General features: G+C 46.7%; 1 protein-coding gene across 4 annotated transcripts in view; it reads left to right on the top strand.

Moving 5' to 3' along the window:
• Window positions 1-486: 486 nt before the first annotated feature.
• Window positions 487-12,146, top strand: part of XPO6 (exportin 6) — a 55,890-nt gene continuing 44,230 nt past the window's right edge. For 3 of the 4 annotated variants that reach the window (XM_075018363.1, XM_075018362.1, XM_075018359.1), the window contains exon 1: window positions 488-913. In XM_075018363.1, coding sequence (XP_074874464.1) covers window positions 911-913 — 3 coding nt within the window. In that variant the 5' untranslated portion in view covers window positions 488-910. Of the gene's footprint in view, window positions 914-12,146 lie in introns of all 4 variants that reach the window. The other variant, XM_075018361.1, reaches the window with a different exon arrangement.

The following is a 12,146-nucleotide window of genomic DNA, read 5'->3' as shown; positions in this document are numbered from 1 at the left end:
CGGGAGGCCGCACAGCCGTCCCCGAGGGTCGGGGTCGGGGCCCAGGCCCACGACCGCCCCACGGCCGCCCCACCGCGTTGCCAGGCAACGCGTGCCCTTCGCCCGTGGCCGGCGGCTGGCAACTGGGTGCGGCCGAAGCCCCGCCTTTCAGGAGGCGTGGTCAAACATAGCCCCGCCCCTCGGGGCGTTCCCCCCCGCTCCTCTGACACGGGCGAGCACACACACCACCCCGACCGCCGCTTCCTCCCGGGCGGGAAGAGCCTCTCGCGCATGCGCAGCCGCGCCGGGGCGGGGCGAGGAGCACCTCCGGGCGTGCACCTTCCCTCCCTGCCCCCCCCCGCCCCGCCCCGCCCCGCCCCGCCCCGCGCCCTTCTCCAAGATGGCGGCCGGCGGCGTGCCGCGGAGAGCTGCGCATGCGCCGGGCACCACCGCCTCGCCCGCGATTGGCCGCAGGGGTCCGGCGACCGCTTCCGGTGGCAGGGCGGGGCGGGGCCGGCAGAGCCTCCTCTCCGGTGCGCGGCAGGATGCGCCTGGCGTAGCCACCGGCCGCACCGACAGCCGCCGCGCCGGGCCGGGCCGCGTTCCCTTCCCTTTCCCTCCTTTCCCCTCCCGTCCCTTCCGCCGGCGACCGGCGCGCCCTCCCGAGCCAGCCCTCCGGCGGCCCTTCCCAGCGCCCCGGGGCTCCCCGTCCCCGCCGGCCGGGGGAGGCCCGGGGGCTGGGAGGCGGCGGCGGCGGCGGCAGCTCCTCTCCGGGCGGGGGGGGGGTCGCCTGCGGTGCCTGGGGCTCTGCGGCCGGCGGGGGCTCGCCGGTGCATGGGCGGGGAGGCCCCGCCACCGGCCGCCGCCGGCCATGACATGAGCGGAGCGCGGTGCCCTGCCTAGAGCCGCCCCGCGGGAGCCGCCGGCAGCCATGGTGAGTGCGGGCGGGGAGCGGGGCCGCCGCGGAGCTCCCCCAGGGCGGGGAGGTGCGGGGGGGGGTTCTCCGGCTGGACCTGCGGCTTGTCCCGGGCCCGCTAGCCCTCAGGGCCTGCCCCCCGTGCGGGGACCGGGCGGCCCGGGGCCTGCTGCGGGGAGCCGCCCGGGCAACGTCCCGGCCGCGGTCTGCGGGTGTTATGGAGGCCTTCACCCTCGGGGCCGCCGTGGTAATGAATTTAAAAAAGCTGTGAAGGCAGAACTTCTTCCTGGGAGCGTTTGTGCCAGAAGCTGTTGAGAATTACAGGTTTTCTCCAGTGCCGGCCGTGGATTTGACCTGTTCGCCTCCAATTTAGCCTTGGATAAGCTGCAGAAATGACCTGGATTCCTTTCTGTGCAGAGCGTTATTTAATTCTGCTGTAGGTACTGGTGTTCAGCTGCCTTCCAGCAGCAGCAGCAGTCGTAGCTGTGTGCAGTCCTACCAAGAGATACAGAGCTGAGATACGGCATGCTTTGATTTGCACAATCTTTTTTTCTCTTGATAAGATGTGAGAGAAGACATCTTTAATCCATTGGGTGCACGCACAGTCAGGCTTGCAGGGCTGGTAGGTGGAAATCTGTCTTCAGGGGATCGCGATGCTGCTCACTATTGTCATACCAAGCGCTGGCAGTGATATGCTTAGTAACAACTGCTATTCTTATTTTTCCCTTGTTCTACCTGCAGGGAAACCTTATATCCCAAAATTTATTGCGTTGACAAAGGGAAGCCACAAACATGTACTTTGCAGTTGATCAGTAAGTAGAGAGATGTGTTCTGCAGCCCTGGATCTGTTCATGGAAACCTGCCTTCAGTCTCACCCAGAGAGTCCCACTGGGCAAAGACAGTAGTTACTGATCTAGTTTTCAACCACTTTCTAGCTTAAGCTGTCTTAGATAATGTTGGCTCAGGCCTTGTGCCCCTTTTCTTCAGGAAGATGGGATCTTCGTTTGCAGCTGTGAATTTCTTCAACCAGGAGCCGAAATAATCACATCTGCACATGGTTTGGTGTGCTTCTGGTACACTATTGCTAGTTTATTGAAACCTTGCTCTCTGTAGCCCGTTTCAGTTGAATTTCGTTAGTCCCTTTGAGAGGCTTTGCTACCCCATATGGTGTCTGTTGGGGTGGGATATGGTCCCCTGAATAATTACAAGTAGCAGCCTGCTACTACTTGGTGTGCGTGCGTGCTTGATCAGTCGGAGGGATGTACCTGTCTGCTCAGGATGGACTGTCTGCCAAATGTCCCAGTTCTTCCTGAATTTAGCTTTGGCCAAAGCTAGAACAAAGGGCAATGTTGCCAAGGTGGATTCTTTTTGGTGATTAGCCCAGGTTCAAGAAGATGAATAAATACCGTGGTTGAGTTCGGAGAATATGGTGGACCAGTTGTATGTAACAAATTGTAGCTCTGCATGTGGAAAGAGGTTATCAAGTTTTGTGCACTAATAATTGCAGGTGGTGAAAGGACTTCTTAGTTCTTCCCTTGCCTTCATACAGATATGCACATTTAGCCTGCTGAATTACATCTTGTTTTCATTTCTTTTCCTTGAACATCCGCTGTTTGGTTCAGCTACAAGCCGAGTACTGGCTTTGGAACTTGAAAAGCAGTCATTGGGCTATACTGCAGAATTTACTGTTGTAACTCTTCATGTGACTACTGTGCAAGATTTTCCTTATGCTCCCATTTCCTTGGAGCTTACAGATGGGCATGTTCTGCTGGTAGTGTACTGTTTCTTCCTGGAAACAGTTGGAAAAGTGTGAAGATGAGATGGTGTAAGGCATACTGGGAACAAATAAAACATAATTAATCTCTGCTGTCAAAAATACAGACTTGTGGAAGCAGATTTTATTAGTTGAAGTTGAATTGAGTGGATCCTGAAGGGTGTAAGCAATGGGAGCAGTAATGAGTTAGAGCTTGATTAGCTGGGAAGGAGTGACAAGAACACACTGTTAAGTTAAAAAGAAGAGGGGGAAACCAGTGATGCGCAATGTGCTCAGAAGCTACGTGTGTCGTAGAACAGGTGCCAGTTCAGTGTGCTTGGATGCCACTAATGGCTCAGAAATCTTATGCCATCATTAAAAAGCTATTTAGTTTCACAGGAAGCTTGAATCATTCTTTTGCTTCTGAGATATTTGTAAAGAGCAGCCCTGCTGTGTCAAGCTTTCTGGTTGTCGTACTGTGTGTGGTGATTATTACATGCTGGTGGCATGTCAGACTACTAATGTGCATTGCATGTCTGCTAAATAGTTCCTGTACAGCATCCAATTTGTGGCTTTCTGTGAAAAAGGTGTGTCAATGTTGATGATGTCATGGTATGTTTGTAGAGAAGATAGAGAATTGTAAAATACAGCTCAATTGGATTTCTGTGGAGTCAAGTTAACCTCTAAACACAGAGTGAGTAGCTCCAGTTGACGCGCTCAGGTGGCACTCTTCAAGCTTTTCTCTTCTTTAATAGACCGCAAAGTATTAATGTAGTTTCCTAGTCAACTTTTAGGATCCTTCTAGATGATTTTAGCTAACAGCTTCGAAATAAATATTGTTCATGGAACTACTGCTTGAATGCATTCATGGTTTGCATCCAAATAAGCTATGCGTTTGTCTTCTCACTCATTCTTCCACCTTTCTTCTGCTTCCACTAGCAAAGATGAACCATCTCTGAAACCATCAGGGCTCAGTTATGATGTCCTGAGCATACCAGTCACCTGGCAAGTGTATTTGTAACTCCCATGTGAGGTTGGAAGTCAGGTGATTACCTCCTAGCAAATGTATTCTTCAATTATGCGGGATTTGTATCCTGCCAGCAACTAGATGAACAGCTTAGGAAGAGGGACTACTTCCAGGAAATGCTATTGTGTTAGGTATCAGATTTAAAGATGTCATATGAAGTCAACCCTTCAGTCAAGAGAACTGCAAACAGGCTTCTCAAACATGTTGGCTTTAGTTACAAAACAAGTCATGCTTCTTTCAGGTTATCACTAGGCCTCATAAATGTGTAGTGAAGTGGGAAGCAGACAATAGAAGTAGCAGCAGCAGATCCAAAGAAGCTTGTGTCCCTGTTCTGCATGAAGCAAATATAGCTTGCAAAAATGGAAGTAGGCAGTGGGCGTGTGTAGCTTGAATCTTTCTAAATTTTCCCCAGCAGCATCCTAGCTTTTATTTTATAGCCCCTATTATCACCTTCCAATTTTTTTTTTAGCAGTAAATGCTGTCATTTTCCTAGACTTAAAGCTTCCTTTGGAGACCCGACGATGGTTTAAGCCTTCCGTTTGCTAAGGAATAAAGTATGTCTGGATTGCAGCATATCTAGCCAGGTAATGCTGGTGAGCCATAGGTTGTTCTGGCACTCTTGGTTGCCAGGGAGCTTGCTGCTGAATTACCAAAATAGCTCACATTTATTATGTATGTCAGTGTAGCTGAGCTGGTGGCCCTAAGGCTGGAAGGGTCTGTGGGCTGTGATCCAGTCCTGTGTTTTTGGGACCACTCCCGATGTCTACTGTGCAGGTGGGTGAGGACATTGTTGTGGCAGGAGCAGCAGTGGCAGCTTCTTGCTTTTGCAAGAACCCTCTGCCTGGCTGTCCCATCCCAAGCTAGAGATGCTTAAATTGCGTTTGGGCTGCTGCCACCTGGTCCTGAAGCAGGTGAGCTGTGGGGATGTCTTCCCATACCAAGAGATGGAGAAGATGGTAAAGTTGAGCGTGCTGCCTGTGCTGGGGCAGGCAGGAAGCACTTTGTTTGATGGGGAGGTTTTTGAGACCAAGAGGGAGCTGGAGTGTGTTGTCCCCTCCCCCCGGCAGTGCCTGCTCCGACATTGCTGGCTGATGTGCAGCATCAAAACTAGACCGCTGTGGTGTAGTAGTCTGAAGTTCTGTCAGCTTTCTGTATATCCCCTTAAAGTACGTAGTTTAAAAATAAAAGTAAACCCTTTTTGAAACCATTCTGACTCACTCTACTGAGCAGAGAAGCAAGAGAATAGGAACTTCGAAGTTCTAGCCTCAGCTCCAACATCTGGCTTCCTTTTTTTGGCCTTCAAGTCACGTCATAACTTTCTGTGCCCCATTATTATCCCCGCTTTATTAAATCTTTAAATGGGAGCTGAGACTTAATGCTGGTGAACTGTTTCACATATTTATTAGTTCTGTAGCAAAGCCACCGGCCGGGTGGGCAGCTCTATCTGCTGTGACACCCTCGGCAGCAGCATCTGCCTGCGGTGGCCCTCGGTGAAGGCTGAACCTGCGTGTCCCTCTTGGCAGATTTAGAAGAAAGGGGAATCAGAACTGAGTTTGTAGCAGGAAAGCTGGTCTCAAGCGTGGCTGTGAAGGATGAAAGCTTTTTCTTTGAAGAAAATAGCTAATTTAGTGGAATGGTTATACATAATACCTTTCAGGATCTATAACTACAGTACATACGCTGTATTTCAAAGACTTGGGTAGCTAAATGTCAGCTGCACTGTCTCCAGATGGGCTAAAAGGTATTAAGGCAAAATTATTGAGCCTCAAGGTCTACTAAACTAGCTCAAAAAGCCTCTTTCTGCTAGGTAATGATCATGGCAGTGCACTGATAGATGAGTGTTGGTTGTTGGGATTATTTTAGTAGAGAAGCATAAAAACCGTGCCTGTACTACTAAGCTCATGCAGTGGGGTTCAGCGCTGCAAAGAGATCGCGCAGTGTGCAGATGCCTAAAAGCTCCAAGGAATTTGTGTTCTGTTTAGTTATTTTAATGCACACTGTTAGGTGTTGCCATTTAGATCAGGGAGAAGGAGCTGCTATTACTGTTGTTATATTTGTTAATGGGTGTTAGTATATGCAAAGCAGAAAAAAATGTAGCTTTTACGTGTATAGGCTGATATCTCTCTGATAGAATGAGTCCTAAAATCCTTCCAAATCAATATCCTTTATCAGTCAGCAGTATTCCCTGTTAGTAACTATAAATGTATTTGGGTCGCTGCTGCCTTGGCCTTCTCTGCATCCCAGGTGTTAACATGGCAATCTTCTACTTCTGGAGAAAAAAAATAAGGTGTTTGCCAGGTTTGTTTTGTCAAAATAAGATGCTTAGAATACCATTTATAGAGGTAAAGCATGTAGCATGTGGCTGTTCTCTTGTGAATGTCTGGTTGCTCCAACAAAAGTGTAAATATTTAAGTTTGGTAGAGAAGAAGTAATTGGCTTTTTCCCCTACTGATTATGATGTTCAAGAAGTTGCTTACTCATCCAGGCAGCCCCTGGGTTTTATTTCTGTGCTCAGAAATGGAGTGGGTCATCTGGTGAGAGCCTCTGGCAGGTTGGGAATGGTGCAGCTTCTCCAAGCCTGGGCTCAGGAGCACCTACAGTTTATGAAAGGTGTTTCTGTGGTGAAGCAACTTTTTTTCCAATCTTAGCTTCCTCCCCCCACATGTTTTATTCCTTTCTTTATCCACGTTTCTGTTTTTTATTTACAATCAGCATGGGGAGCTTTCACTCTACCTGAAGTGTTTCAGGCTCTTCTAGCAACATAACAAATTTCTTAATCCCCCCCCCCCCCCCCCCCCCCCCCAATCTTCCCTGATCCCTCTCCTTTGGGGATCGTGCCCAGAGTTACATTTCTTTTACCATTTCCCAGTACTTTGCATTCATGCTCCAAATTATCTTTTTTGTTTCAGCATCTCCAAGTTTGTGGCTGGGTCTGCAAGTCTGTGTGTATTTTTAGTGGTTTGACTTGGTTAAAGCCGTAATAAAATATCACAGCATTAATTTCTTCCTAAGAGGGAGTGTCGTGATTTCTTTTTGTCCCCCCTTTTGAGACAGGAGCGTACTCATCTGTTTTGTATACTGGCTTGTCAGAATGCCAAAGTCGGCATTAAATGAAGGGGATGCAGTCTTCTAGAGGAAAGAGTGTTTTGGGTTGGTTTTTTTTTTTCCTTATGAGAGATAATTTTGTCTGACAAATCTGCATTGTGCTTGGTTGATTCTCTCCTGCTTCCGTGGGTAAAACCAACAGATTTCTTCTGCGTTGCAATACCACTAGTCCTTTTCTTTGGGATTGAGGGCAGTTTCTTTCACTGAAGTTTGTCTCGGCGGTTGTTTTCCTGGAGTAGCAGCTGGTGTCAAAGAACAGCGTGTTTAAAATCGAGGTCTGGAAGGGATACAGTAGAGAGCAACTCTGTAGTGGTTAGATTTGTTCCTTTGCTTATGGGGGATAAGATTGAATTTTCTACAATTCCTTGGCTTTCTTTTTGCCAGTATGGAGGAAAAAAAAGAGGAGGAGGATGTGATCCATGGCCTATAACCTCTGACATGCAAGTATAAGGTAGGTGCTGAGGAGCAAGGCTATTCCTGCTTCTGTCCACGGCGGAGGGCTGCACCAGCCGCTCCTCTGATCCTGCCAGCAGCACAAGAGAAGCAGTTTTTGTGATGGGGGGAAAAGCAAAGGAGGAAAAAGGCTGCTTTGCAGCAGCTTGCAGCAAACTTTCAGCTGCTTTTTCTTGTTTCCTGCTGGTGCTTGATGAAGTGGGTTGGGTCATGTTGACCAAAGTCTAGTTGTGTGTTGGTCTGTCGGAGCCCCCCTGTCCCAGGGCAGATAGCTGTGTTGGCCTGGAGCTGCAGGAGATGCAAGGGTGAGAAGCAGACTGCTGTTGTGAAATACCCCAAAGTGCAGAAGCATTACAGATATCAAGATCTTGTTTTTCTTTAAGTGGACTAGATGTTCTTCCTGCATGTGCTGTCCTTTGGAAACATTTAAAATAATAATAAAAAAAAGTCTTGTAGAGTTATTCCCATGGTGTCATCCATGATAGTTTCATTATACACTCTTAAATGCCCAACACAAGTTTTAAAGCTCTTGCCAGGAATTAAACTTGCAATATCACAGGCTTTTTTTCTTCTCTTTGTCAGAGGGCTGAGGGTTTTATGATTACACTGCACGGTATTTTATACCTCCTTGGAAATTGGGTCTGGCTGGTGTAATATATTGGGTAAGGTATAATCCTTCTCCCAGGTTTACCATAAACCTTGCACTGATGTCACTTTGCATAGTGTGGTGTTGGGGAAAGTTTTTCCCCAAGGTAATGGGCTTAATCCTGCCAGGCAGAAGTGGATGTTGGAGAACTACGTGGAAAATGAGCAGCTCGGATGTGTCAGCGCGGGTAAAATCTCAGCGGGGGTTTGCCTTTCTGTAGATGGAGCTGCATCTGAATAGAAGGACCACTTTAAGAAATATGCTGAATAATTGTTTTCTTCTTACGTTTGCTTTCTTTTTTGCTTGTCCTAGTGCTTTCCATTTCCAACTCTGCATATGTGCATAGTGTCGGAGACTCCTTAAGTTACGATTGCAATTCAGATTGTTTGTCGGGGTATTACTGTGAGTTGTCTGTAGGTTGAGATAAATAAGGGCTTATTTGCGGCTTTGCAGACAGTAGAGTATTTGAGAAGTGTGTTTAAAAAATCTGTTAATGCATCTTGGACCAGCTTACTGCTGATATGCAAGCGTGCCAGGTTTACAACTCCTATCACTTACCCACCTTTTTTCTAGTCTCCTCTCTGGTCAAGTTGCTGCCACATTTGAACAAGTGGTGAGGAGCAAGCTTTTTAGCATTTTTAAGTGTCAAATATCCATCTGTAAGAGCAAGAGTAGTGTTCTTTGTAGGAAGACTCGCTTAAAACTTGAAGATAGGTGTGTTTTTTAAAACTAACTTCAACTAAAAAGACCATTCTTTATACTTTTTCTAAGTTCATTTTACATGTCGCTGCTCATCTATTAATTGTTCTGGACCATTTGAGTAAGAAGATGCAAGCGTTTTTCTTACCACCTTTTTATTTTTATAAATAATTTTTGTAAGGAGTTTTTTATTCCCTCCACAAATACCGTCCCCCTGACATAACTGTGTCCAAAATAGTATGGCCTTGGGATCTTTTTCTCACCTGCCTTTTTGAAACTCAGGTTACTTCACCTAAAATGGCAGGGGAAGTGTTATCTCAATGAGTTAAGTTGCATGTATTTGTTTGGGCTAGTCCTGTGGTGCTGTTTGTGCAAGCTTAGATTTGCTTATGCAGAGAAAAGGGAAGTGATTTGTACCCTGTGACCGTGGTCCCGCAGCTCCTGCCTGAACATCGCCTTACAGGAAAGGATGGGATCTCCCTCCAAGGTGTGGCAGGCTGGTTTGAAGCGTGGCACATTCCGGAGAACCCAGCAACGGGAGAGTGTGAGGTGAAAGGATGGACCCAAATACAGATTGGGGGGTGGGGGGGGCGGGGGAAGAAATTTCCTTCAGAGATGTGAGTTCCTAGACTTCACTGGAAGAGTTTAAATTATTTCTGTACTCGGGGAGAGAACCAGAGTCACCTTGCAGTATTTGATCATCCAGAAAGTGGCTTGTACCCAGCTGACCACTCTTGGCTGATGATCAACCTTGTGCGGTGTCCATCTGAAGAGCATACTGTGAGTTAATGGCTTGTTTTTTCTGATAATACCCAAGCGGAAAATTTGTTGTCAGTGGTGGCTTAAAAAGTGGTGGACAGCAGCAGAGAGCTGTTTGAACTGAGTGTATTGCTGAGGAAAGTCTAATGACTGTACCTGGATTGTCAAAGTTAAGTCATAAGTCCAAAAAGTGACCCTAGTGCCACCTGTACCCACCTGGGACACCCGTGCTATGGTGATAGGCAGTAGTATGATGCCAAATATGGATCTCGAGTAGTCTGCTTTGGATACTTCTGCACTTCTCATCTGTGTATCATTGTTTTAGCAGCTACTTGTTTGGGGAAATAATGTGTTGTTAAGTCTTTTCCAGCAGCTAAACTGCAGTAAATCAGTGGGCAAGTCATTGTCTCTTGACCAGCCCGCCTTCCCTGGGTGGCAGGGGCCCATAAATTGCTCTTGTGCTTGTCCTCAGCAAGAGCATGGCTTGTAACGGTGCTGTGTCTAAATCTTACTTTGCTTATGGCAGCTTGCTATGATTATTTTATTCCTTCGGTGGGTTTCTAAGAGAACTTCTAGGTGTTGAATTTTAATGCTCTATGCTTGCTGCATTTCCATGTAATGAGCATCTTTTGTAAACAGCAAAGCAAACGTGGAATGCTTGGTGGAGGACACACTGGATACTGGACTTGATTATGTGGATTAAGAGTTAGCAGTTTAGAAAGAATCAGACTCGGACACTTGAGCCTGTTAGTCAAAGTTCAGCCTTAAAACCTGAAGCCTGGTTAACTGAACCTGCCTGTACAAGAAGATTTAAGAAATAAGATCCCTTAGGTATTCAAAAAGGTGCCTGATTACTTGTGTAGCCGGCAGTGTTTACAGGTAAGATGATCTCTTTATCCTGTTCAAGAAATCAGATTATCACTGCTGGCTCTCCACAGCCTGTTCCACGCAGTAGTGTTCAGCCTGTGGTCATTCTTAGTCTTTAGCTGATGGTTAAATAAAACACATTGATTCCTGAATTGCAGTCTGGGATTTCTGAAGTGACGAGTTGTACAGGCAGAATGGCCTTGAGCAGCTCTTGATGCTGGACATCAGCTTCATCACAGCAGGGAGATCGAGAGTAACGTAGTGCCTTTATTCCTCCGCCAATCACCTTGAGGTAGAACAGTAATTCATTACTTTTATAGTAGATTTTTTTGCTTAAATTGTGGTATAACAAATGAATTTGCAAAATCTACATCTCATTAGTGAGCTGCCGAAGTTGTGGCCCTTGAAACAAATGAACCAGATACGCGGGTTGTATTCTGCAGCCAGGAGATCTCTTGAAATGGCACCAGGAGCCTGAACTGTTCTCAAAGCACAGAGTGAAGCTGAGTCTAGTTTCGGTTCATCAAACCACAAAAACATCTCTGAAATGCAACAAGGAAACTGAGAATAAAGACTGAGCTGTGTCTTGATACCATCAGCAGTGTACTGCCAGGGAGCACGTATGTTGCAGGGTCTGCATTCTGTCTCCTAATTTAAGACCTCTGTGAGTTATACTGATAAGGAGACCTTGGGAATAAGTGTGAAAGCCCAGGCTTCTAAAATCATTAGTTGAAAACGATTAAATGTAGTAACACTGCCTTTGAGCTGCACAGCTCTGGCTCTTGGTAGTGTGCATTCATCCTTTCTAGAGGATGTGTTGGGTGTCATACGACTTTTTTTTAAAACAGTTCATAATTCTGCTTTTGTTGCTAAAAATAATGCTGCGCTTTTCATGAACTTCACTGCATCGAGTGACCGACCCAAGGCTGTTCCAGAGGTTTACTGAAGTGGTGATAATAATCTGTGCTTTGCTGATAGCTGCAAAAGGCAGGCTTTTGTGACCCACACAAGCAGGCTTGAAATGACCCACAATCTTTCTGAGAGTGTAATTACTAATTTACATGTTCATTATCATGTTATGTTAAGGCTTGGGCAGGGAGGGGTTCTGAAAGATGTCCTGGTAATTCTTAAATGAGTAAATTACTACCTTGGCACATATGCATGCAAGGTATGTGTATTATTAAATTAGTCTCGACTGAGTTTCCTTTAAAAATTATCTACAACAATAAAAAAAATACAATGGAAAAAAATTCAGCAGCTGAAGTGTAGTGGCTTGTATTCATATGTGTTATACCTGTACTATTAAGTAACTGCACAAAATTGGAAACAGAAGGCTCTGAGGTGGAAGAGGGTGGGACAGTGTAATTTAGCAAAGGCAGGGTGATGATGAGTTATTTTATACTAGCAGCTGCCATTGTGGTGTGTGCATGATTTTTCTTTTTTCTTAATCTTATGCAGTGTCAGTGGCATTATAGTAATTCCTGCTGGGAACACTTCAAACAACAGGGTTTCGCATTGTGTGCTCTCCTGCAGTCACTTCTCTCCTGGAAGAGTTGCCCGTTACGAGCACAAGCTGGTAGATGTAGCTGATACTCATTTTAGCAGAGCTGGGTAAAATGTGGTAAGATCCAAAGCTTGATAACCAGAAGGACTGGTGATGGTAGGAGTCATGGTGGGTAGGAGGGGGATGTAGAAGCAGGCTCCAAAAAATTAGGAAGCCAGGGCTGTGCTGGAAAACTATCTTCATTTGCTACCAGTATATGGTGTAGGGAGGCTTTATGGGCTGGTGGGTGTTAGATACAGTGTGAAAAGTGCTTCAGCAGTGCAGGTATTGAAGGGAGGGATGGAACAAGAGTGGGCGTCTGAATTAAAAACGTGGTGGGGTGCAGAGGGGTAAATAACTCCCTAACAGAGAGAGATCCCCTCCTCTTTTAAATAAAGA

Source organism: Buteo buteo, chromosome 29, assembly GCF_964188355.1.
Source record: "Buteo buteo chromosome 29, bButBut1.hap1.1, whole genome shotgun sequence".
NCBI lineage: Eukaryota > Metazoa > Chordata > Aves > Accipitriformes > Accipitridae > Buteo > Buteo buteo.
This window is presented reverse-complemented; position numbering and strand designations above follow the sequence as displayed.